Raw genomic sequence first — 26,150 nt, 5'->3', positions numbered from 1 at the left:
TGTTTTAAGATGGGGGACCAGAGGGTGTGTTGCAACCATTGAGGGGATCACACTCTTCAGCCTCCCTGGTAAGGTCCATTCAGGAGTGCTGGAGAGGGGGGGTGCACTTATTTAATGCCAAATCACAATGTACAAAGAAACATGAACAAGCATCTGCATAGTGCCTCACCACCGAGCTTTGTGAATGTAAATACCGCACAGAGGGAAACAATTTGAGTTCATGCCATGAACATTAAATGCATGTTTTATGTACACCGGGACAGTGCACTGCTTTCAGATATTGAAGCCAATAGCAACTTAATTTTGCATAGTACCTCACTGTCATCTTGTAAATGTAAACAATGTACACTTTTTAAAGCTATTTGTGGTACAGAATCAGCACAAGGTTGTAAAACTGGAATGTTTTTTTTTTTAAGTATATACTTACATAGTATATATATATATATATAAGTATGTATAGCATGCCTTTTATTGCCTTGACAAAGACAATTAACTCTACTTTTGTCCAGATGGTATAGATGGTTATGGAGCACTGGGAGATAAGCCTGGTCTTGCTGGGAAGAGAGACATGGACTGGGAGGAAAACGTCCTAACAGGTTGGTTTTTGGTGCATAATATATGTTTGACGTTCTAATATTTATCCATGGGTCACACCACCAAGTTCAATATACTGTACTGTTCAGGAAAAAAAAAGTAGCACTCAATGAGGAGTTAAGTCAGTTCATGAGTAGATGCAATATGCGCTTGGTAATTAAATCCATCCATCCATCCATCATCCAAACAACCACCCATTACATCCATCCCTCCATCCATCAATCCTCTCGAGTCACGGGGGCAGCAGGGAAGCCCAGACACCAGCCACTTCGTCCAGCTCATCTCAAGGAATCCCAAGGCATTCCAAGGCTTGAATTTGTCTCCTTGGTGGTCCAAAAATGTGAATACGGTCATTTGTTACTCTTTTTTTCACAGGTAGCCAAAGAAAAGCGGAAGAGGACATTGTCCACACTGTCATTGACTTCCTGACATACCTCAAATTTAAAGGTATTCATATTGTCTCTGCCAGGGGTGTTATGAATATTTTGCAAATAGCCTATTTGATAGTCTTAAAACTTCTCAGTTAAAAATTGGGTTGTTTTGTAAAAAAATAAATAAAGAAATTGCACAAAACAACCCGGGAAAGTCAAGGACCAATTTCAGGGTTGGGCATTTTGTCTCGGACGGACGCCCATTTTATTAACGAAGGACGAGGGACAAAAAAGATTAAAAAAAAAGGACGGACTGAGGACAGCCGGAATTGTTTTTTTTATCATACTTATCCGGGTCAAAGTAGCCAAATAAAAATAAGTTTATGTGGGGCTTTGTCAAGCACTTTTGTAGCATTGATATATGCAATCCACCGTTTTAATTAAATTTTGTTTCTCAACTATGGCACCATGACTTCTTTTGTTTCTTCACGGTCTGACAATGAACAGAAGGACAGATCAATGTCGGATGCCCTTTTAAAATGACAAGGACGGACAATTGAAGGACAGAATAACAGGACATATGAGGACGCAAGGGTGCTTAGGTCGGGAACGTCGGACGTAGATACAACCAACTAAAGTTATTTTTGAAATTTGCAGAAATGGGAGCCTTGCAAAGTGTGACTTCTTCTGTAACATCGGATGAAATGGCCAACCCATAGCCACATCACTCTCTGCTGTCCACCCTTCTTTACCCAACATTTTGTTTTTGCCGATAGAACCTCAGTTAACTTTAGAGCAGGGATGTCCAAAGTTTGATGATCAAATTGTAACGTCCGGGCAGACCCAGAATTTGTTTTCTGCATTGTATTAGTTTTATATTGAGCTTTCCTAGATTTAGCTTACTGGAGAACAGTGAGGAGAAAACAAATTGGAGGAAGTACTCAATGTGACAAAATTAGGAGTTTTTAAAGATGACTAATATATGTCATGATTCTTCCTGAAATGCAACACAATTTATTTCTATATTTTATACATATCCTAGATGTCCGTACAAACTGGCCACAAAGTGTGATCTTATCCTGATAGAAGTCAATAGTGAAACAGACTCCATTAAACTACATGTTAGCATTCACACTGTAGGTCAATGACCTTTGCAACAGTTAAATGGAGCCAGGAGTCAGCCACCATAGGGTCCAATTGTAATATAAGACAGGAGACAGGAGGTGTTGGTTAAATCTACCCGGCCCAATGAAAAACACGACAGTTTTTATTTTTATGTTCTTAAGAAGCAATGCCAAATTGTATTCATGCTGAGACCAAATGTTTAGACTGTACATGGAGAGAAAGTTGGGGACTGTTGCTCTTCTCCTGAGGATTGGCCATTGTCCAATCAATCTCTGTAATTAGAACTATAAATTCTCCTCATAAAAAAAACTGTCAATTGATACTACGGGTACCTTCTCCAGGTTGTCTGTTTCCGATCCTTCCACGGATGATCATTGAGATTAATATCAGAGTGCTTCAGAATAGTCTGATGTTTTGTTGTCAGTCATTCTAAGCTATTTTAACTGTGTTTTGGGTCATTGTCAAAACTCAGTTTTCTGAGATTGGTCAGCCATTTAGGTGTATTCTTCATAGTCTTAATATTTCACCCTGCAGAATTTCCAAACACACTGTAGCAACGCAGTTCCTGAATATAAAGTAATGCGTTACTCCATGTTTTACTGTCGGTGCACTGATTGGTTTGTTTTAGTGTGTTTAATAAATTAAAGATAAAGAATTTCAATGGCATTCTTTGATTTTTTATTTTTGGACAGCCCTGCTTTAGGGGATATATGTTGGTATTTCCTACACTTGTTGTATTTAGCAAAGCTTGGTTGTCTCCCAGAACCGATGATATCAACTGATGATATGAGATTACACATGATGATGATTCAATGTAGAACACCGATTCTTGCTTCTGTACTTTAATATCCTACTGTGCTATCATTGGATCGAAGGTGACATGAAATAAAAAAAATAAAAATAAAATAAAATAATCATTGGGACATCTTTCTTTATGAACAATTTTGAATACAGAGGACTGTGGCGAAACTCAGGGCCAGGCTTCCACAGCCAGCCTGCCCTCAAGTGGAGGCAAGTGGTAATCGCTGGATTGCAAAGTGAACGACTCATTTGATTGACTGAAGTGACGTGATTGATTCTGGTGGACTGGACTGTTTCTGGAGCAGGTCCACCCAGTGGTTCTGCTGCGAGCAGCCTCTCGCCAGCTCCGACAAACCCGTGACCCTTGTGAAGGATAAGCGGTCCAGCAAAACAATGGATAATGAGGCTTTACTTTTTAATCTTTATGTTACTCATATATTCAGGATACACATCCTTTCCTCGGCGTAAAAAACTGATTTAAGGTCTAAAATTAAGCAACTTATTTATTTTAAGACCTGTATTATCAAGAATGGATAGTTATACATCTTCCATCATGGTAGGTGGCAGTATTGCACCTCAACGTTAGTTGCCATGCAGAAGAAGAAGAAGAAGACGACGACGACAAAGAAGAAACACTAGCGCATGCGCTGTTGGCGAAGGTTTCATGTTTTCATTATCGTCTAACGAATTGACGAAGAAATATTACAGATGTACCGTATCTGATTGTATTCGAAACACATAATTTTGACGCTTGTATCGCCTTTTCATTTCGTTTCCCCGTCAGTCAATCAGAAGGCGCGATGAACTATTCTGACGATGACTCTGATGGGTATTTATCGAGTGAAGATGCTGATTACGTTCCATCAGGTGAGAACAGCCCGCTTACAAAGACGTAAACACGGCGTCTGTGTATTTGAGCATTTAATGTTTGGCCTCAGTTTAACTATCCGCCATTAACAGTTGAATTTAAGCATTCATGTGTTTCTGTATATACCTGTGCACTGACCGCAACGAAATTGACATCCTTGTGCAAGTGATGCGTTAACACGTTTCGTCCATTAAATGAAGACAGCAAATTATATTCCAAATATTATGAAGTTGTGTTTTGATGTGTTGTTTTGCTAGTGTTCCGTGTGAAAAATCAATTTTATTTTTATTCTTAATTTGGTGTTTCTCCTCAGATGATAATGTCAGCGAGGATGATATCAATGAGTGTGAAAAGGAAGAGCCTTTGGACGAAAATGAAAATGTGCCGCATCCTGACAAAATTACTAAGAGGAGAAGAAAAGACAGCAATTTGAGGTTGGTTGACCTGGCAGGGGAAAGGTAAATGGGAATGTAGACTTAAACGATCCACCACATTTAAGATGTGGTTTGCGTTTTGGATTTATGACCCACGGTTCGATACATGATTAGTTTTATCATTAATTTTTTCGTTTGTTCATTCATTCATCTTCTGAATCGCTTATCCTCACGTGGGTCGCAGGAGTGGTGGACCCAGCCAATCGCAGGGCCCATCCAGACAAACAACCATTCACACCTATGTACAATTTGGACAAGTCAGTCGCCCATCTATTCATGGTATTGGAATGTGGGAGGAAACCGGAGTACCCGGAGGAAACCTGGGAAGTCACGGGGAGGACATGCGAACTCCACACAGGAAGGCCGAAGCCCGAATCAAGCTCTGCACCTCTGAACTGTGAGGCGGACGTGGTACCCAGGGCTCCACCGTGCCGCCCGAATAGAATATTTTAGGCGAATTTCATATTATAATGTGATGAAAAAGGATACGAAATTATATTTTTAAGTGCCTTCCCACTACATTTTGTGAACAGTAGTTTGTATATAGGTATTTACAGAATTATCTTGGTCAATGAACTATTATTCTCCACAGAAAAAGGCCAAAACCAGTGCTGAAAGTAGACAAAGAGGAGACGAATGGAGGTGTCACTGAAGAAGCTCAGGCGCTACAGGAAGATAAGGAAGAACCGACACATACACAGAATAATCAGGAAGCTGCACAAAAGAAGCAATCAGATGACCTCTGGGCTCGTTTCTTGTCTGATGTTACCCCCAGACCAAAAGCATCGATGGCTGCATTGCCAATTCATGCCACACCAGAGGTAACATAGCCATAATGCAATGTTTAATACCAGCTGTTGAATGTTTTTAAATGAAATTGTAAACTAAATTCTTTGTCGTGCCCTCGTCCCAGAGGGCACTGCCCCCACCCCCTGAAATATGCTTGGATTAAAAGCACAGCATTTAAAAGCAGCTAAAAACAAAAGAGTTAAATATGTCTCAAATGAAAGTAGAAATCTAAAGTAGCATACTAAAATTGCTAAAAGAGCATAGTGCAAGAACAAGATTTTGGAAAATACAATTGTAAAATTGCTTGGGAAAAAGAGCGTACTCTACTTTTTAGCCTGGTTTCAAATGCATTTACACTAAATTGGTGTATTTTGGATGTTTATTTTATTCAGCAAATCTGAAGACTGTATAATACACAAATACAGCAGGGAGAATGCTTTGAGGGAGTGTATATGTAATACATGGGTGCGTATTCGTAACTGGATTTTTGGTATTTAGGAACTTACGTTTCTTGGAGTTCTAACAAGCTGTTTTTTTCTTATGCTTCAGGCTCATTCTTCTGTTTCTAGTGTTTGTAAGAGAACTGAATCGCAGGAATCGAATCCAGCAAAAGTCACCATTGTCAAAGTTTTTGATTTTGCTGGAGAAGAAGTCAGGTACAAAATGTCATTATCCCTCCAAGAATGTTTGTTTTTCCAAAACATAATAAAACATTCTGTCGTTATCACAAACAGCTTTAGTGCAGCGCTTGAAAAATAAGTGGGCGGGAATGTTGATTGATATGCTCAAAAATCATTTTTTCTTTAATAGGTTATATTTTAAAGTTCTCAGCCCATTTTGCCCAATTCCGCATTAATCAGTTGACCATTAACAAAACCACATCCACAAGCGGTCAAGGTCCGACAAGCTCCTGTAACATCGATCCATAAAATTTTTGGCAGCTGCCATGGAACCTTACCAAATAAGTTTCAACAAGCTGTGCACCACCCACGTGCAAAATGATGAAGCAATGTGCTCATTGATTATGTAAAGCTGACACTTGGTAGACCAAAGGTTTGTCTAATTTATGTGCGCTCATGTAGGCATGTGATAAGATGTTTTTTCTTTTCTTTTTTAGCTCTATTCTCTATCTGCAATCTGCAATATATATTTTGTTTCCAAGTATTTTCTTTTTCTCTTTGTCTTTGTTTTCTGCAGCCTTCAATTTGCATATTTACTGTCTCTTGCTTTGTTAGGGTCAATAAAGAGGTACTAGCAGACTCCAAAGAAGCAAAAATACATTTGCAGAGCCAATGTACAACAGAAAAAATAGATGAAGAAAATCCCACATCGTCCAGCCAATCATCCTGTCCTGTCCCCAGGTACAGTATGATAAACCACACTAACCATTAAGTCCGTATCGCACTGACCGGCAAAGGGCACGAATGTTGATTTTTCATCATCTTGAACAAAAATGAACTGCCCTTCAAACACCGTTCATTGGCCACAGAATGAGCCCGTCCGTTCACAGAAACATTCACAAAGCAAAAATGCGCTACAATTAGTTCATAATATAAACTATAAACGAGTTCATGATCTTTTGTTCATTGAACTGGTTCAAGTACAACACTGACAATAGGTAGGGAAGCTTGTCTCACAAGAGCCATATCCTGAATCAGGTGTGTTGCAGCAGGCAGGGCTTTCCTATGGAGCCATAGTTTTTGACCTAAAAATAAAAAAAGAGTTTCTATCTAAAATAGTTTCTATCTAAAAGAATGACAGAAGATGGATTTTTGAGCCATGTGTTTTGAAATAGAAAATTGTTTTTGTTGTGTACTGTTTTACAGTGAACTTCAACTGGTGGCCACACAAAATATTGACCTTTGGGTTCAATTTTGACATTTTAAATTGGGGTGTACTCACTTTTGTTGCCAGCATTTTACACATTCATTGTTGTATTTTGAGTTACTTTGAAGTAACAATAAATTTACTTTGCTATCCAAGCTCTACAGTGACTACTTAACATTGTATCAAAGTGTAATTTCTTCAGTGTTGTCCCATGACAAGATATTATGAAAACATTGCAGAAAGGAGAGGGGTGTTGTCACTTTTTTGAGATACTGTATTATCTATTAAGACAAGCTGTATAGTGATTGTATAAAATCTAAAGAGATATGTTCCCATTTTTTGTTAGCAGTTCCAAACGGCCAGCAGGGATGTCCAGTTTACTGAGTCGTATTGGGGGAAAGAAACAAAAAATGAGCACACTGGAGAAGTCCAAGTTGGACTGGAATGCTTTTAAATACGAGGAGGGCATCACAGAGGAGCTGGCAATCCACAACAGAGGTAGAGAAGGGTAAGAGACTATGATGATCTGTGTAATCCCTTTTTTGTTGTAACTTTCAGCTCTGAAATATATTTAAAAACCCTCTTGTATTTTGTATATTTTTGTATTTATCATTTATCCATTGAATGTTTAACATTTGTGGTTATTGTCAAGTTATTTTACAGTAACTGTCAACTGCTCTTAGTTCTGAAAACACCTGAACCTCGATCACGCTTCAATTCCAATTCTTTCTGTCTAACACGGCTTGGTCATGGACCCCAATTTTCGATGCAAATACTTTTTCAAGTACCGTATTTTCCGCCCTATAAGGCGCACCTAAAAACCTAAATTTTTCTCAAAAACCAACAGTGCGCCTTATAGCCCGGTGCGCCTTATATATGGACTAAATTCCTAAATTTAAACTGGCCCAAAGCATTGTGTCATGAAATCAATCATAAGTGGCCCGCTGAAGACTATGAATCATGAATCAAAAAGACTATGGATCATTATTCTATGATTATAAAGTAATTTGTTTCCGTCTGAAGTTGAAATAAAAAGGATAAAATGGAGAATGATTTGATTTGGATTAAAAATCTGACATGATGCATTAATGGTGCGCCTTATAGTCCGGTGCGCCTTATATAAGGATAAAGTTTTAAAATGGGCCATTCATTGAAGGTGCGCCTTATAGTCCGGTGCGCCTTATAGGCCGGAAAGTACGGTAATTTTTTAAATGGATGATATAAGCACCATACGAACCTAAATGACTAGCGTGTAAACCTTAGCGCTAGTGATTTGATGAATTTCCGTGACCAATTTAAAGACGTTTGATAATAAGAAGTTGGGGTGTCTGGTTCACAGATAGATAAGATTGGTTTTGATCGGGAAAGGGGGAAGTTTGCGGATTTGTGAAGATGGTCTCAAACCTTTCTTATTCTCCTTTGTCTATTAAGGTATGTGGAGCGGAAGAACTTCTTGGAGCGTGTTGATCACAGACAATTTGAGATGGAGAAAGCAGTGCGTCTAAAAAACATGAAACCTTCCTCATAACCACCAGACTATAATTTCCTCTGTATTCAGCTCTTCTGTGTTGGGTACATTTCATTATTGAAATTGAGTTTGTAATAGTGTGACCTCAAGGTCAGGGATTCTCTCTGTACTACGGTCAGTGAAAGTGATCTGGTTTGCGGGAATGGGAAACTAGGAGCGCAATATCAAGTCAACCCTTCTGCTACTTTTAGTTATCAATTGTTTTTCTATTATCATTACTGTGTGTATGTAATAACGTTGACACATCAAATCGAAACTTCCAGTGTAATGCCGCCTACTAAAAATAAAGCAGCATGTGTGTCCAACTTTCAACAGACATGTTATGAATTGTTAAATTGACTTTGCCCTTTGAATCCTTAACTCACCCTTAAACCCAGAATACCATCTGTATAATCCTAAAATCGTAGCCATTTTCTCAACACAGAATTTATCCTGCATCAGGACCCTCTAAAATGGGACACCCCTGTGCAGCCTTTCTTCAAGATTGCAGAAGAACATTTAACCCCCTCACCCAGGATTCAACCACAAGGGGGACGGGACGACTTTGCCAAGCCCATGTGACTGGTTCTACAGCCTTAACTGAAATAAACCAGTAAGCGTGCCATGTGTGCTATTGATAAGATGCCATCGTCATAGATTAATAAATTATACAGGGTGTCCCACAAAATGACCTAATTTCACAGCCCAGTACCAAATCTTGTTGAAATAACCATGTTTTTTGTTTTCTTTTACAGAATGTGTCGAAACAGATCAAGATGTTTACACTCAGAATAAACTGGTCAACTCCTGAGCTGTTCAATTTAATTGAGCTGGACCAAGGGACCACCATTATAATCAAGAAGCAATTCGGGAACCACTGCTTTGGCGTAATATTATTTTATTTTGTACCGAAGGAGGAGGAGAGACCTGTATTTCTATTTATTTGCATCTGTATGTCTATTTTGGGAATCTCAGCGACATTAGACGTAATTTGGATGGGTAAATAATTAACAAAACTAGCTGGAAAATAAATCCAGCCTAATATTTATTTATTTATTTAAATGTTAACATTTTCAATTTCCAATTGCGCAGACCACCTGCAATACCGCCGTTGACCACTAGGGGGACGCGGACCACCGGTTGACAACCCCTGTTCTAGAAAATTGCTATTTTCTAGGAAATTGCTATTAAAATGTGTGGGTTTTTTGGGGGGGGCAGTCATTGATTATACTACTTGGAAGAATTGGAAGGGTTAAAAAGCCGCAGACAAATCTATCAAAATGATAGTATTAAGTACTAGATTGAAATATGTTACTGCAGTTCGTATTGGCAATCGACATTTTATAAACTGCAGCAATGGCTTCGTGCACGTGACAAAATTGAATACAATTATGTGAATTGAATTGTGAACTCCACATCATTGTATCACTGTGAGGGTCACTGCTGTCTTGTCCTCTTGCTTTAGTGCACATACATTCCACAAACTTTTCTTAAATGTTCCGTTTCCGCCTGCGCCATTTGGGTTTTAAAGGAAACGAACTCACTGTCCTTGTAAAAAAAAAAAAATACAAAAAAAATATATATATATTATCTTTACTGGCGGGAATGGTCTTCCATACATTTCATCATAAAAAGGCGTCACTGAGGCAAGATTTTATTTCATACACAGAAACATGAGGTTTGGAGTCTGGACACAGACCTACACAGAACTGGATCGACATGAGGCGGTCCCTTTATGTCCTACTGTTTCGTCGGTAAATATACCAACAGATGTGGTGGACTGTTCCAGTTGACAAGCGTCCGCTCCCTATTATCGAGCAAATGTTTGCTGTTTTATTTTAATCGAAAACGTTTTTGTTGTTGTTATACGTACGTAAATGAAATAGGGCGAAACTGCTGACTTGCAGTAAAAACACTATCGTTACATTAAGAAGCTTTTATCGAGGATTTAACGAGGCCGAATTGAGTTGGCTCTTTTTTATTTATTTATTATTATTACATTTTTAGAAGAGGAAGAGGGACGAACTCACTGGGAGCCATGGATACACCTTTTTCCGCTGAAAATGCCTTAAGTAATCACCGTGTGTGGAAAAAGGCTTAAAGGAACCACCATTCGTTCTACAACCAGGATCAATAAACCAGCAAAATGTCTGTCCCCGTAAGTATGGCAACTGTCGCTCTCAGTAACAACTGTATTTCCCTTTCATGTGTATTATTCTATCGTATTCTGTGTTAAATGTCGCCTTGAGGTTTCTGTTAAACAAGAAGGGAATTGTCATTCGTCAGACCGCCACCCACTACAGCGAAATAATAACTTGAACCATATATGAATTTCTACCTAAATGTATTTTTATTACTGAAATTGGTAACAAGATGTAGTGTAGTGAATGTTCTCAGAGTCAGAAGCCCTCTTGACTTTATAGCCACATGCTGGGAACGGAGAGCATGCAGGCCAGGCATGCAGACTGATACTTGTTTATATGTGATCTGAGCTTTACTTTTAAGATCTACTGTATATATGCAATTTCTGTGTCTTGACTGATGGCTGCTTGAATGACCCTTTTGGGATTTTACAAATGGAATATGAAGATATATTATTCATATGCATATTTATGTTACATAACATGTCATGTTTGAAGAAAACACCCACCCATTACAGGGTATCCACTCTCAAATCAACTTTTTTTTTCTTGTAAAGTCTATAAATGGGTGTTTACTAATGCATCCTTGTCATTCCTTTGGTGCAGGTTTGTTGAAATCTTGAAATTGGGGCCAAAAAACATCTTCAGGTCAAACACGACACTGCATGTGAATTTGGCTCTCTGTCCTTTTGATTTGACAAGCAGGGAATCCTGGCGTCGCTTCCGGAATTTTGACATTGTCGCTCTGCCTCTGTGGGATATAAAAACAGCTTAGTCTTGCTCCCGCCTCCATAGCAAGTTGGAGTTGGAAATGCGAACATCTTCACATCAAGTTTCAGAATAGTGATTTATTAGCGCAGCATTTCGTTTAGTTTATTTAGCATCGTGTAGAAAGTATCCGGGGCAGCAAGGTGGAGCACTGGTTAGCAGAGTTTGTGGGTTTGATACCAGTGCCGGCCTTCCTGTGTGGAGTTTGCATGTTCTCCCCGTGCCTGTGTGGGCTTTCCCCAAGTACTCCAGATTCCTCCCACAGTCCAGAAACATGCATGACTGACTACTCCAAATTCTCCTTAGGTGAGATTGTGAGTGAAAATAGTAGTTTGTCTATGTGTGACCTGCGATTGGCTGGGAACCAGTTAAGGGTGTCCCCCACCTACTGCCCAGCTGAGATAGGCTCCAGCACACCTGTGACCCTTGTTCGGAGAAGCGGTTCATAAAATAGATTTGCGTTAAATGTGACACACTGAGAGAAAACATACTGCTAGATGTACTTCCCGCATAGCGAAACCATGAGAAAATGAATTGCATATTCAAAATGACCACTTGAGTTACTACAATAGCAAGCAACATCCTTCACATTAAAAAGATAGGGGGGGTTCAGATGCTTAAAAAAAATAAACCATTCAATCAGACCGAAATTGTTTAGTGGCCAGATTGGATAGAGGACATTTCTGGACCCAACTGTAAGTGACGTATTGAGTTACACACTCCTCCCACTCTTCCTCAGGCGAGAGGGAGGGCACCAGAAGGGGCAAGACGTAACAAACAACAGTCTCATTCTTGTCGTATGAGATCACAGAGCAGCAGAATGTGTCGGGATCTGCCAGATAATTGAGGGCAAGATTGCACAAGAAAAGAGAAGAAATTTACTGACTAAAGGGGGGAGGACGTAGGAAATACGTGGACTGAGGGAGCTTGTGGTAAGGAGACTCAACTTCATGACATTGGTTGGAAATATATTTTACAAGGATTCAGAGAGCTGCAACAAGAGAAAATGAACTTTCTGGTGAGTATGTGTTTTATGGTGTTCTTGTCATACATTCATCATTTAGCATTTTGTTTTTATTCTGGTGTACTTACTATCAATGTGAAAGTGCTTTGGCAGGAAAAGTGAGTGAGATTCCGGTGTGAAGAGAAAGAAAATGTGTCCGGAGCGAGTTGAAATTCCTACCTTTGATTGACTCCTGTGAGTCATAATAATAATCATATAATCATAATCATAATAAATGGGACATAATAAGGTTTAAGTTAATGCACTTTGGTGTTCAGGAAATGTTAAATGCAGTGAAAGTTTATCACATTAACAAGGAAACACAAACACACACACGCACACACTGTCAAGCCCGCAAATACATACCCCAGAGGTATGAATAATTCTGGGCGTAATTCTATTTAGTCGATTTACAACATGGATCGGCCAATAGTCAAGCATACACATCCAAATTTAATATGCACGTTCAAAGCATTAATATGCCACTTATGTCACTGCAAGGACAAATAGTTAATTGTTTCATTTTCTACACACAATCTAGCATTGCGTAATCCTTCCGTTTTCAGACAAATTTTATAGTTCAGGGTCATAGTTTAGAGCGGCACACATGCAACAGAAATGTATTCAACCATACATGAATGACATGATGAACAGTCCTAGCATCCTCTGTTAAATTAAAAGAAAAAGTAATGTCTGTCATGAAGTGACTGGAGCTGGGTGACCAAATGCAGCTTGGACCAGGGTTTATTGAATAACTCAAAAGATAAACTATAAATGCTCGACTAGGGACGTGAATAACTGAACAGAAAGACTAGAACAGAACAGACTGGAGACTAGAAACAAGGCGACGAGACGGGAGACGAGAGGAATCCGACAGGGAGTAACACGCAGACAGGACTTAAATACATGACAGGTAACGAGAGGCAAGTGACAGCGATGACATAGATTGTGAGCAGACACAGGAGGGGCGAGCACACAGACACACGAACCGAAAGTAAGACTTTAAAACAAGGAGACGAACTGTGACAGATCTTGACAGTTTCGTGTAAATGTTTGATTGTAAAATTTACACTTTTCCTGATTTTTTTGCTCCAATATGAATTGTAGTGTCAAAAGTAACTCACTATAACAGAGTAGAAAAAATACCAACCTTCAAAATACACCCGAACCTTAATTTTACACGCTTCGATTCCATGCGACTTTCCGTCTAACGCGGTTTGGTCATGGACCCTAATTCTTTTCGTCATAAATACATTTTCAAGTACTAAATGGATGATATAAAGCTGGTATTGTTTGATAATGAGTCTGGCTGTTTGATATTTATGACTGCTTTATTACAGTGTAGGATTGTTTTTGATTAAGAAAAGGGGAAGTTTGCGGCAGCACTTTATCTCCACAGTCACAAGTCAAAGAGCGTGGCCTTATCCAGGTTTAAGTTTCTCCGTGTCTATTTTATGTCTATTGCAGAATGTGCTGGCAAAGGCTTTATACGACAATGCTGCAGAATCTCCAGATGAACTGTCCTTCCGCAAGGGGGACATTCTGACTGTATTGGAACGTGACACACAAGGACTAGATGGCTGGTGGCTCTGTTCACTTCACGGTCGCCAAGGCATTGTCCCTGGCAACCGTCTCAAGCTCCTTGTTGGCATGTACGAAAAACAGCAAGAACATGGAAGTCCTAGTACGACAGATCCAGCCCCATCCTGTCCCACCTCCCACATGCAGCGACCTGCACCCCAAGCTCAGTATACACCGATGCCATCTATTTACTCCACGCCCAATCCAGCACCATTCAAATCAGATTCCATCTACATGATACCACCATTGCATGGCCCCAAGCCTAGCCCTCAAATTGTGTACCAAGTTCCCTCTGGCCCAAGTGGAACAACTCTTAAGGTCAACTCCGAACCAACCGTTAAGGCCCCAGCTCTAACACCAATTCAGTCTGCGATATCAAGGGAGGATGTCTATCAGGTGCCACCTTCTTTTGGTCTGGGGCTAAACCAGGGAGTCACCCAGTCTGTTTCTTCAGTTTTGCCAGGCACTGGGAAGGATATTTACCAGGTGCCCCCCTTTCTGGAAAAGAGCACCAGGGAGGATAGCAAGACACTTAGTAAGGTAAGGAAAATCAATTGAAATTGAAAATAATTAATATGTAGTCTGCCAAATAACATAATAACCTAAGTCATATTGCAATGTTTTGGTGAAAACAAGAAAAACACCATTTGTAGAACACTTTTTTTTATAGCTGAAGGCCACAGCCAGGATTCAATCTATAACTTTAAAGTTGCTGAATTTGTGCCAATCACTGTCATTGTCCTTCCCCAATCAAATATATTCAATGTACTTCGCCATACACTTTCTCAGTCTCTTTTTGTTGTCGCTTTTATGGATTTCTTCTAGCATTCCATGATGAGGGTCTGTTCATGCTAATTTTATTCATGCACAAAGCGCTATTATTAAACCTTTGCCACCAGTAATTTGTAATTCTTTGACTCTTGATACATTCTAACCTGTTTTTTCTTTTTAGTATGTTGCTGTCACTCAACCAGGCTCGGTCTATGTCTGCAACACGGAGAAGGCAGACAATAAGTATGATGTTCTACCCAGGCATCAATTTTCAACCCAGCAGGATGTATATGATGTCCCTCCTACCCGTGACAAATACAACGTGCAGGTCAGTTTATATATTCAGATGACTAATTTACCTGAAGCACTGGTAGCTGCAAGACTCATGCAGCCCCAGATCATCACAGTTCCATCACAACGCTTGATTGTAGGCAAGACAACTTTTTCCTCCTCAACTGTTTGCCACGCGTGACACATTCCGAATGGAATAAGTTCATCGTAGTATCATCAGACCACAGGAAATTGTTCCAGTAAATCATGTCTGTGAAAGCATAGATCATCCATCCATTCCTCCATCTAATTTTATACTGCTTATCCCCCGATAAGGAGCTTAAACCTATTCCAGCTGACTATTAGGTGTAGTGTTAGTGTGGTTGTCCCCCAACCCTGAGGTTGTGGGTTTGATCCTTAACCCTTGTGACCATGTCGAAATATTCAAGATAATCAACATGAGTGCACCCTATGCAGTAGTCATCTGCTTCTCAATCCATCTTTGTCGTTTGATGTGACAGTATGTTCTACTGCTCTTTGTTCCAGGTTTATGATTTCCCACCCACAGTCAGTAAAGATGTTTCTGTCACTCATCTAATAAAAGAGGAGACCTATGATGTGCCATCCCATTTGACCAAAAAGAAACCTCAAACCTCAGCTGTTCCTGGCCACTATACGTTTAGTAGTCCAAATGAAGACCACAAACCAATTCCAATGCCTGAGGATGTGTATGATGTGCCACCTCCTACGTTCGCCAAAAAGCATGGAGGAAGAGAGAACGTTAGCCAGCTGGCCCAGGAAATATACAACTTTCCAACTCGAGTGCACCATGGAGGTCAACCTACCCAGGATGTTTATGACTTCCCAAGAGATCAAGAGGAGCGAGGAGAGAGAGACTGCACAAATATCTATGATGTCCCACCACAGGTAGGGGGTAGAATTCATGTGCAATACACAGACCCAGACCCTATTGAGCAAAGGCCAATCATCGAAGTTTGGCATATCTCATGGCACTCAAGATGACTGTTTCTTCAGTTCATCAGCAGTGGTGTGACTGCCCTTTACGTTGTAGACATTCCATTACAGTGATTACTGCACCAATTGATATATGAACTCCACTGTCAATGTGTAGTGACTGTAACATGGTTATGTGTTTTAGGTGGTTCGTGATGGCCAGGAGCCGCACAGGGCATCCAAGCGACTTTCTGCCTCGAGCACAGGGAGCACACTGAGCAACAATTCGGCTTCATCCTTAGACATCCTCGCTGCCGCTGACAATGAACTGTTCTCCTCATCTCCTGCCTCTGGCGCATTTACTGGAAAACCTCTTCTGCTAGACCTGGACCCGGCCATGGAGCGCCTTTCCCGCCTTCAACAGGCCGTTGAGTTAAGTGTCTCCATAATGATGTCATTCGTCACAAGCAACTGGCGTAGCCCAGATAGCCTGGAGGGGAATCTTCCAGCTATTCACCAGGCTGCTGACCGGGTGTGCTTCACTCTCAGGGACTTTCTTGAATTTTCTCGGGGTGCCGTAACAAATGCAGGCCAGGCCACTGACCGCTCCCTGCAGACCAAATTGGGCCGACAAGTGGGCAAGTTGGAGGAGGTCTTTCAGAGTTTAACTTTGCAGACTCAGAGTTTAGATGCCATTTCTTGGTTACATACGGAACTGGCCAAACCACAACCAGGTGGAGATGTCTTAGATCAACTGGTAATGACAGTGCGTGGAATCCCAGATGACACCAAGCAACTTGCTTCCTTTCTCCATGGCAATGCCTCGTTGCTCTTCAAACGGAGTCACCAGCAACACGTACCGCTTCCTCCATTGCCAGGAGGGATTAGCTCTCACGTGACAGGATCAGAAAGTGGGAGCTCTCAAGCAGGACAGAGGATAAGCATTCAGTCACGACCTTTACCCTCGCCCCCAAAGTTTGCTGCCGCAGAGGAAGAGGAAGGTGTTGACAGTCCTTACGAGACCACCGAGGAAGGATGGATGGAGGATTATGACTATGTGCATCTACAGGTATATAGACATTATCATTCAATTACATACAGTTAGACGTGGACTAAAGGGTTGTGAGGCATATATTAACCAATTTAGGGTTCTAAGCCATTTTAAGCAACATACAGTGATAAAGAAAATCACAGCATAAAACTTGTATATTTTTTTTGTACGTAATTTAAGGCAAGACGGCTTTATTTCATATAGCACATTTCATACGTACACAAAAATGTCAGAATCTAAAAGCATTTACAAAGGACAGAATCTAAAGCTTAGTAAAGAAGTATTTGACTGAAATGACTAAAAACAGGTTTGGTAGTGGGTGGGGCAAAAATAAACACTGTAAGCAGAAATGAACCATTCTACAAATATACCATGAATAACAAAACACTCTTAAATGATAAATGAGGACTGGTAAAAATGTATACTGTCACTGTTCAACCTCACACAACTCGTCATTATGTAACATTAACTGTGTGGCACATTGAGACATTAAAGCCACCATTAATGCAGTGGTGAACATTCAACCACTTAGTTGTACTAGGTTCATCTTGTTTTTTCTTTTTCAATTACTTCTCTGGTTCTTCTATATCAAAACAAATTTGTTTGATATAGAAGAACCAGAGAAGTAATTCAACCACTTGACCACTCAAATAAGTAGGAGTCATTGTGTTGTTTTGCCAGGGTAAGGATGAGTTTGAGAAGAGCCAAAGACAGCTCATGGAGAAAGGCAGCATAATCAAAAACAAGACGCAATTGGAGCAACAACAGGTGCGTGTGTTTTTGTGACCTCTTTGAGATTGTCAAATATCCACTCATCTTTTTAAATGTGTGGCACAAATTAAAACCTTCTCTTTTTTTTCCCAGATTTGTTGCACTTACATTATTGAGAGCATAAGACCAATTAAAATAAATCACAAAAGTAATTTAATTTAAATATACTATAAAATGCAATTCCGAAAGATGATGTCATTAAGTGGGTGGAGGAGGCCTAAAGTGTTTGTACCAATTATTGAAACTCAGTGTTTGCAATAAGCGGTGATGACAGCAGAATTCATTGCAGTAAGTCATCCAGGTCCTGAAAGAGCAAAGCAGAACCCGACCATCAAACTGCCACCAATATGTCTGACTGTTGGCATGATTTTCTTTTTATTAAATGCCCTTTTTCAACACCCTCCAAAAAGATCAACTTTGGCCTTATCAGGCCACAGAATCTTTGTCTTACGTAAAAAAATATCAGTCATCTGGAAGGGGGCAATTTTTTTCCCCTACACCATTGTATTTGTAATACAGCATTGGTGAAAGGTCTGCATTCTATCATCGTGATTAGTCTTACAAATCACATATTGGTTGCAATTGTTCCAAACTGAAATTTTGAAGTACTGTGATTTATATCAATTGAAATTGTGCAATTAACTACCACACTCTCTCTCTCCTAATATAACAGATCAAACAGTTTGAACGACTCGAGCAGGAAGTGAGCCGACCCATCAACAATGACATGACTGGCTGGGTTCCATCAATGATTCATCCTCAAGGCAACACGCTTACTCAAAATGGCTCTTCTAAATTGTCCCAAGCCGACCGCCAGCTTCTTCTTTTCTACCTCGAGCAGTCTGAGCAGAACTTCACAACCGTTAACAATGCTATTGATGCCTTTTTCACTGCCGTCAACTCCAATCAGCTGCCCAAGGTCTTTGTGGCTCACAGCAAGCTCGTCATCCTTAGTGCACACAAGCTAGTTTTCATTGGCGACACGCTATCCCGTCAGGCCAAGTCACCTGAAGTTCGAGCGGAGGTAGGTCAGAGCAGCAACACCCTCTGTAATAAGCTCAAAGACATCGTCATCAGTACTAAGACAGCAGCACTGCAATATCCATCACCTGGAGCAACCAGGGAAATGAGTGAAAAAGTGAGGGAACTGGCAGGATGTACACAGCAATTTAAAATGGTGCTTGGACAGCTCTTGACGCTATAGACTGACCAGGAATCACATGCTATTGACAAAAGAGCAATGCCAAAGTCAGGAATTGCTCTCTGGCATCTAAGTGCATGCCAAGCAGCATAATTCACAGAGGAAACCTGAAAAACATCTGGACAGGGCCACTGCATTTCATTATTTATGCTTTTATGTAATATAGCTCAAGAGGTCCCATGGAACTTTGGATCAAAAGAGTCTGTGACTTTTTCTGACATACATGAGTAGATTTCAGATAAAATGTCTTATTTTAGAAATTCTAGAATGACAAGAATGTCAAATAAGATTATCACTCAGCACAGGCCCTGAGCAAAAGTGGGGAAAATATGTAAATAAATTGTAGATGTTTGTGAGTTGTTGGGCAATTCCATTGATAACACACTGACTCATTGTGATCGTAACAGATGGATCAGGTGGACGTCATGGCTTTGATTCGCAGTAGAAGTAGTTGAGTCCTTGTGTAAGATGCTGAGGCACGACATGCCATAAGATGCTGCACTCAGTGTGTAAATGATCTCACGGTACTCCTAAAGCCTTAGACAACTAAAGTACATATCAGAAATACATTCATTCCTGTGTTGGTTACGTATATTTTGTTTGTTTTTTGAGTGTCTGCCATCTGCAGGATGTCCGGGCTCTCCCTTCGAGAAGCCCGGTCATCCGCGAGGGACTCTGAGTCGAGCCGCTGCTCTTCCACGTTGAAGTGGCTCGGGCATCTGATTAGGATGGACACCTCCCTGATGTGGTGTTCCAGGCATGTCTCACCAGTAAGAGACTTAGGACATGCTGGAGAGACTGTGTTTCTCTTCTGGCCTGGGATTGCCTTGGGATCCCTCCACAAGAGTTGGAAGAAGTGGTTGGGGAGAGGGAAGTTTGGCTTTTCTGTTGAAGCTGCTGCCCTTATGACCCAAAGTGGTAGAGGATGGATGGTCTTTTGAACGATTCCACTATTATTGTCTTACACTGTTGAAATGACTGCTGTGAACAAGGTCCATATACAAATGCTAGTGGTGTCAAAAACCTCTGCATTGTCTTGACTCGAAACACAATAAACACAATATAGAATACTGCAATATCATCCCTAAATGATCATTGTTTAAATTTGAAATGTTTCAATATGGATATGCAAAATTGACAACCCTGGAAATAATCAGGTTGTCTTTTGCAAAATGAGACTGAAGCCATTTATTTCAAACTTTTTATACATTTCATGTGAATGAACAGAGTTGTTCAAGGTCAACGTTCTGTTAAACCTATTTTGGAAGTCATACTAGTGATACTACAAACAATGTTAAAACATTTTCCACCTTGAATTTACACTTTAAAGTATGAAAATGTAGTTTCAAATGCAAAATAAAGTTGTGCACTAGTATTATGTTATAATAGCTGTGGTATTGTCTACCACCTGAAAAAATTCTTATCTAAGTACTACGCTAATCAACTTTAAAACACAGTAACGTAGTAGGCAGAAGTGTTCATTAAATATAAAACAGAAGTTTTATTCCTGACGAAAAGAAAAAGTATATTTATGGCAAGCTACTGTAACAATGTGCATGATGTAAAAATTAGCTGCGGTTAAAAAAGCTGTACTTAAGGGTTCAATTAAAATACATTGCACAAAAAATAAACAATGAGCAAGGTGCATAAAAGCAGTTTGATTAAATGCAAATATATTGTACTATGATTTATACTTTAACAGAACTGAACTGTGCTTGATTACATTGATTGATTAAAAGTGGGGGTAACAGGCTGTATGCATCGCTACAGGTTTCTAGTGGTCAATTCTATTGCATGTCTTAAATGTGTTTGATTTGATTTAATTTGATGATTATTTGTCATCACCAGAAATAACTCATGTACCACACTTGGGTAACCACTAATCAAAGGGAATGGTAAATAAATAGGCTTCTCTTGTATCATGCATTTCTACCTTCAAGGTACCCAAAGCACTTTTCTGCCACAATTTTATACACTATGCAGTATGGTCATCATAAAAATATAACAGGAGCAAAGAAAGCGTTGATATTTTACTCAAGGATGCGTCAGATGGGGATCAAACTTGCAACCTTTGGATTGCGGGACAGCCACTTTACTGCCCAAACTGTATGTATATGTATTGGTTATTTCATTGGCGATGTGGTCAATGTAATAAATGTACACCCTCAAAGTTAGTTTATTCTAGCGTGTTTATTTACAGCGTTTTCCCATCCATCAGGTAAAGTGACTGCAACATACATGAAATGGCTGTTAGTAGGAGGAGTTTCCTGACAATTCCTCTGTCATAGGTTTAAAGCAGGGTTTTCCAACCAGTGTGCCACTCTAATGAAGTGGGGTGTTATTAGGTACACCTGAAAATGGCGGCGTACCTAAAGGAGTGTCCCTGTGACGTCACAGATCAAACAGCCAATCAGAAAGTGGGGGTGAGGGCGGGTGTGGCACTTTTCAGTTTCAGTTAAGCTTTGGCCATGATTTTTCCCTAATGAACTGGCCTGTTATTAGGTACACTTGAAAATGGCGGTGTACCTAATGGAGTGTCCAAGTGATGTCACAGATCAAACAGCCAATCAGAAAGTGGGGGTGAGGGCGGGTGTGGCACTTTTCAGTTAAACCAGGGGTGTGGACCTCCAGTCCTCGAGGGGCCACGTTCCAATATGTTTTCCAAGTGACCCTCGTTAAACACACCTGCGTGAAAAGTTTTAGCTCCTTTCACGTTCCGCAGGAGCTAAATAATTGAGAAGCACTGGGTTAAATAAAGGTTAACCTAAAAAAAAAAAAAAAAAAAAAAAGTGAACCCTGAACTTTGAACCCGCGGTGACCCCGCGGTGACCCCGTGGTGACCCCTGGGTGACCTTTGAACCCTGAACTTTCAACTCTAGTTAAAAATTGAAAATGTGCACATGACCCCGTGAACTTTGAACCGACCTTTGACCCCTGGGTGAACTTTGAACCGTAAACTTTGACCTTTGACCCCTAGCTAATTACGTTTTTTTTTTTTTTTTTTAAACCTTCATAGCAGAACGATCCATGGTCTTCAGATGCCGCGCTGTCTCCATCTCCTGGTCAGTTAGTGAAATGTTTTTGCTGATGTTTTTTTTTCTCTCAATTAAAACAAATCAATTAGCCAGTTGGTTTTCTTTATTTAATATCTATTATCAGACAAAACCAAATTGTGAATCAGTCACCTAGGCTATAGCAGAACAAACAATCCATGGTCTTCAGATGCCACGCTGTCGCCATCTCCTGGTCAGCTAGTGAAATGCTTTTGCTGTTTTTTTTTCCCTCTCAATTAAAACAAATCAATCAGCCAGTTGGTTTTCTATATTTAATATCTGATAACAGACAAAACCAAATTGTGAATCAGTCACCTAGGCTATAGCAGAACAAACAATCCATGGTCTTCAGATGCCACGCTGTCGCCATCTCCTGGTCAGCTAGTGAAATGCTTTTGCTGTTTTTTTTCCCTCTCAATTAAAACAAATCAATCAGCCAGTTGGTTTTCTTTATTTAATCTCTGATATCAGACAAAACCAAATTGTGAATCAGTCACCTAGGCCAGTGCTTCTCAAATAGTGGGGCGCGCCCCCCTTAATTGAGAAGCACTGAGTTAACCAAATGTCAGAAATAGAAAAAATAAAAACAAGGAATAAAACACCAGACAAGTTTTAGCATGTTTATTAAAATAATATTACAAGTAAATCTCAAACCAGCAATCTAATTGCAATAGATATATTGGATAACAATACTTAGGCGTATATATGCATACACGTTATTTAAAAACTACTATAAGTGTTATACCACTATACCACAGTGTTTACCAGCTCAGTGGACTAGTGGTAGAGTCTCTACCCTGAGCCTGGGAGGTTCTGGGTTCGAACCCCGACCGGGTCATACCAGAGACTAAAAATAGTACCCATTTCTTCCCTGTTTGGCACTCAGTGTAAGGGGTTGAAATGAGGCTCCGCTGCTGCTCACGATCATTGGGACGTTAACTTATAAAATCAAGATTACCCAAAGAGAAGCATAATGTCCCCGTTTTTGCATAACGGCGCGTCTCTTCATGCAATGAAGTTAGCCGTTAGCTTGTAGAAAACGTGCATAAAAGAAGTTTCAGTGAGTAGTTCTTTCTTTCCTTTGCAAATCGTAAATCGACATTCTGACTTGCATAGTTCACGCCAGGAGGGAGACACAACATGTTCACTGACTGATCCGTTGATACACGGGTGTATTATAAACAAGTCTGTTGAAAATAGACTTCAAATCACTCTAGAATTCACATTTAAAAATCTAAAATGATCTTGAAAAAGTTCTCTTTGATGCGTAAACATGTTATTGCCATTTTGTAAAACCAAACACATTCCTCGTCAGTGGACGTCGTCCTGTACAATGACTGACAAGTAGTCGGACTTTAACTTGAATTTGCTTTTCCTCGTTTTAGCCAAGAGGAATCCATTCTCGGCCTCCTCGGTCAGCAGGTAATGAAGACACGTCCAAGGCCAAGCACGTCTCAATTTGTCCAATCCACAGCAAATTCCAACAAGTAATAAGGCCAGGCCAGCCTTCTCAGTGCTTGCTAAAGGGTGGCGAGAACTCGAAGGAAGGATATAATAACAATCAAAAAGGACTGTCCCACACCAAAAACTAAAGCCTCCAGAGAGATCATCCTCTTTCCCGCTGCCTTGTAAACACCCGCGATGGCAGCACCTATGTCAAACACACAAGAAAACAGATTTGAATTAGAGCTGATTGACATTGGAGAAAAACATGAGTTGAATATTGTGATAACGATATCGCTGAAATATTTAAAATGCCTAAGGAAATGAAGTATTATTATTTAATGGATAAAAATTAGTGATGGGAAAACGACGCTTTATGAACCAGTTGTATCTTTGGCTCCTCTAGATGGCAATGTATGTTTAAAGCGAGGGATTTAATAAATAGCAAGTCGGTGGGCTTTCAGCTCTTTGGCGAACAGACAGCGCCATGTAAAGGTCTAAGTAAACACAACAACAGGTTCATGAATCATCTTCAAGCTTCATTTGCCAATCATTAATAAAAATACTGGGGCGCCATGGTGGAGCATTGGTTGGCACGGCCACCTCACAGTTCAGATGATTCGGGATTGATTCCTCCTCCGGTCCTCCCTGTGTGGAGTTTACATGTTCTCCCCGAGCTCCGATTTCCTCACACATCCTCAAAAAAACATGCATGGTAGGCCGATTGAGCACTCCAAATCGTTAATAGGTGCGAGTGTGGATGATTGTTCGTCTACATGTGATTTGTGATTGGCTGCCAACCACTTCATGGTGTCCCCCGTCTATTTAATGTCACAAAGGCAGAGAACCTACTTGTGAGGACTCCTCCACCCACAGGACCAAGGATGCCCATTAGGAGGATGGCAATGGGCATCAATCGGGCCATTTTGTGCTGTCGAAGTGCAACAAATGATAGCAGAGATGCAGGCAGGTGGAAGATCAGAGAGGAGACTGCTGCCCAGAGAAAAACTCCATACCACATTTCTGTTAAAGAGATCAAAAAAAAAAAAAAACACATCACATACACTGATCCAAAGTGTGGTTACCGGCTTACTCAAATGTTCTTAATATCTTTTATAAAGGATATCATCAAATGGTGTCCACAGGTGGACTCCAATCCAGCAGTCAAAAAAAGCTCACGATCAGTACAAACATTGGAGGGTCACAGCAAAATGACAGCATAGCTAAAGCTACCGAGCTAATCACGTGTCCCAAAGAGACCTATTCCAACAGAATATATATATATATATATTAAACTCATTACATTAGGAATAAGCCCCCGCCCCCCGAAAAAAGTTTATATTGCATTATTATATTCATTTTATCGTAGCTGTAACACAAGAGGAACAAGTGTGGTTCGGATATGAAGCTCGTGGCTTGCTTGATTTACAATCATAGTGACACGATGTATACAAGTAATTCACAGCAAATATAAACCTACCGGAGAAATCAGCGAGAGATGTGTCGTTGTATCGATGAGTGGCATTTTTTCTTGGTACTAAATTCATTCCAAGTAATTGTTGTATTATGTCATTTTCGCCATACTGGTCCATATTTCTCGATAATCTTCGACGGTTGGAAGACTGAAACGGTAAAAGCTACTGTGCAGCTTTTGCTAATTGTTGTTTTTCTCTTTCTCTTTAACTACTTCTTCGTTGTCACCGGCTTCTTCGCGTTAATTGGCCCTTGGCAAGCAACTTTGGCAAGAATTACCGCCGCCATCCGTTCGACGTGTGAATTGCACCCTACGCTGGTTGCAGAATGAAGAATTAAAGTTAATACATATATTACTAACTACGTAATTTAAACAGTTCTACTTTCCTGTGTTTCCGTGATGGGCGAGATGTTTTACAACGAACAGATGTGTCAGGTCATTCCTGAGTGGCAAATACAGTAAAATGTGGACATCACAAAAACTGTTCATATATCATGATTCACTCGCCTTTCAAGTTTGTTTAAAAATTTTAATTAAAAACCTAATAAATTTAACGTGTAATATTGTTTAACAGTAGGCTGTATAATTTGTGTGTACTGGGGCATTGACAGACAAGTTTAATTTGCTTCATGATTGCAATCTTAAGTCTTAAAATAGGTTTTTCAAAACAGAAGCTGTCACTCTACAATATTGTGCTTTATAAAAAGAACGCAACCATTAAAAATAATGCAAAAAAAGAAAAGCTTTGGTCATACTTTTGCTTCAATTAAATGTGCATTGTGCTCCTAGTATGGGTTGGGGTTTTCTCCATTGGAGGTATTTCAGATAGATGGTTCAGCAAACTCTGAGTCTAATTGTGAGCTCGAGGTTAACTTACCCTGATGGGTATCCTCATCCATCCGTCCGTCCGCCCGCCCGGTATCCAGCAAATCGCACAGCACACAACCTTCCATACACGGACTCACACCTACGGGCAATTTGGTGTGCTCAATCAGCCTACCATGCATGTTTTTGGGATGTGGGAGGAAAACCGGAGTACCCAAGCAGGCATGGAGAGAACATGCAAACACAGGGAGGGCAGGAAGCGGAATCAAACCCACAACCTCAGAACTGTGATGTGGATGTGCTAACCAGTGCACCGCACCACCTGCTCCAGAACATCTAATGAAAAGAAAAAATGAAAATTCTCAGTCCGGGGCTGCATGTGTGTGTATAATTTAATTTATGGTGTCTTTTAATGTCCTTATCACATTTCATCCAGGTATGTGTATTTACACAAAGCTAAAATTGTAACTGAGCAGAGCTGGGTCTCATTGTTTAGGCATGTGTGTAAGTCTGAACATTTGTTGCTAC

The 26,150-nt window shown here is 40.2% G+C and overlaps 4 protein-coding genes across 11 annotated transcripts in view; 3 read left to right on the top strand and 1 right to left on the bottom strand.

Moving 5' to 3' along the window:
- gal (galanin/GMAP prepropeptide) overlaps positions 1 to 2,943 on the top strand; it is a 9,035-nt gene extending 6,092 nt beyond the window's left edge. For both annotated transcript variants that reach the window (XM_061283669.1, XM_061283670.1), the window contains 3 exons: positions 510 to 596; positions 970 to 1,041; positions 1,623 to 2,943. In XM_061283669.1, the coding sequence (XP_061139653.1) occupies positions 510 to 596; positions 970 to 1,041; positions 1,623 to 1,684 (221 nt within the window). In that variant the 3' untranslated portion in view covers positions 1,685 to 2,943. The remainder of the gene's footprint in view (positions 1 to 509; positions 597 to 969; positions 1,042 to 1,622) is intronic.
- Positions 2,944 to 3,514: 571 nt separating this feature from the next.
- Positions 3,515 to 9,457, top strand: cfdp1 (craniofacial development protein 1). 5 transcript variants are annotated; one of them, XM_061284043.1, is made up of 8 exons: positions 3,515 to 3,758; positions 4,073 to 4,193; positions 4,786 to 5,014; positions 5,532 to 5,638; positions 6,218 to 6,343; positions 7,159 to 7,307; positions 8,762 to 8,929; positions 9,072 to 9,457. In XM_061284043.1, exons 1-7 carry the CDS (start codon positions 3,692 to 3,694, stop codon positions 8,896 to 8,898), a joined length of 936 nt encoding a protein of 311 aa, XP_061140027.1. In that variant the 5' UTR covers positions 3,515 to 3,691; the 3' UTR covers positions 8,899 to 8,929; positions 9,072 to 9,457. The 5 variants fall into 5 exon arrangements, with proteins under 5 accessions (XP_061140027.1, XP_061140026.1, XP_061140031.1 ...); XM_061284042.1 differs by having other exon boundaries at positions 7,156 to 7,307; positions 9,072 to 9,456; XM_061284047.1 differs by lacking the exons at positions 8,762 to 8,929; positions 9,072 to 9,457 and adding an exon at positions 8,241 to 8,649 and having other exon boundaries at positions 7,156 to 7,307.
- Positions 9,458 to 9,923: 466 nt separating this feature from the next.
- On the top strand, positions 9,924 to 21,001 carry bcar1 (BCAR1 scaffold protein, Cas family member). Of its 3 annotated transcripts, XM_061284037.1 has the most exons (9): positions 9,924 to 10,070; positions 10,324 to 10,474; positions 11,965 to 12,243; positions 13,696 to 14,349; positions 14,762 to 14,908; positions 15,397 to 15,777; positions 16,010 to 16,873; positions 17,537 to 17,623; positions 18,300 to 21,001. In XM_061284037.1, exons 3-9 carry the CDS (start codon positions 12,232 to 12,234, stop codon positions 18,828 to 18,830), a joined length of 2,676 nt encoding a protein of 891 aa, XP_061140021.1. In that variant the 5' UTR covers positions 9,924 to 10,070; positions 10,324 to 10,474; positions 11,965 to 12,231; the 3' UTR covers positions 18,831 to 21,001. The 3 variants fall into 3 exon arrangements, with proteins under 3 accessions (XP_061140021.1, XP_061140020.1, XP_061140018.1); XM_061284034.1 differs by having other exon boundaries at positions 9,985 to 10,474; XM_061284036.1 differs by lacking the exon at positions 11,965 to 12,243 and having other exon boundaries at positions 9,984 to 10,474.
- Positions 21,002 to 22,486: 1,485 nt separating this feature from the next.
- On the bottom strand, positions 22,487 to 25,042 carry tmem170a (transmembrane protein 170A). The gene is made up of 3 exons (XM_061284048.1): positions 24,804 to 25,042; positions 24,176 to 24,346; positions 22,487 to 23,531 (listed from the first exon to the last, which is right to left on the bottom strand). Exons 1-3 carry the CDS (start codon positions 24,913 to 24,915, stop codon positions 23,401 to 23,403), a joined length of 414 nt encoding a protein of 137 aa, XP_061140032.1. The 5' UTR covers positions 24,916 to 25,042; the 3' UTR covers positions 22,487 to 23,400.
- Positions 25,043 to 26,150: the final 1,108 nt, after the last annotated feature.

Source organism: Syngnathus typhle, linkage group LG7 (assembly GCF_033458585.1).
Source record: "Syngnathus typhle isolate RoL2023-S1 ecotype Sweden linkage group LG7, RoL_Styp_1.0, whole genome shotgun sequence".
Classification (NCBI taxonomy): domain Eukaryota; kingdom Metazoa; phylum Chordata; class Actinopteri; order Syngnathiformes; family Syngnathidae; genus Syngnathus; species Syngnathus typhle.
The sequence above is the reverse complement of the archived record's forward strand: the minus strand, read 5'-3'. Positions and strand labels throughout refer to the sequence as shown.

Excerpts from the sequence above, each read along its gene's own strand:
- cfdp1 (XM_061284042.1), top strand. The coding sequence starts at position 3,692 with ATGAACTATTCTGACGATGACTCTGATGGGTATTTATCGAGTGAAGAT. Across the intron at positions 3,759-4,072 it reads TGCTGATTACGTTCCATCAG|ATGATAATGTCAGCGAGGAT; the intron begins GTGAGAACAGCC and ends GTTTCTCCTCAG. Across the intron at positions 6,344-7,155 it reads TCATCCTGTCCTGTCCCCAG|CAGTTCCAAACGGCCAGCAG; the intron begins GTACAGTATGAT and ends ATTTTTTGTTAG.
- bcar1 (XM_061284037.1), top strand. Across the intron at positions 14,909-15,396 it reads GTGACAAATACAACGTGCAG|GTTTATGATTTCCCACCCAC; the intron begins GTCAGTTTATAT and ends TCTTTGTTCCAG. Across the intron at positions 17,624-18,299 it reads CGCAATTGGAGCAACAACAG|ATCAAACAGTTTGAACGACT; the intron begins GTGCGTGTGTTT and ends CTAATATAACAG.
- tmem170a (XM_061284048.1), bottom strand. The coding sequence starts at position 24,915 with ATGGACCAGTATGGCGAAAATGACATAATACAACAATTACTTGGAATG. Across the intron at positions 24,347-24,803 it reads ATCTCTCGCTGATTTCTCCG|AAATGTGGTATGGAGTTTTT; the intron begins GTAGGTTTATAT and ends TCTCTTTAACAG. Across the intron at positions 23,532-24,175 it reads GGGTGGAGGAGTCCTCACAA|GTGCTGCCATCGCGGGTGTT; the intron begins GTAGGTTCTCTG and ends TGTTTGACATAG.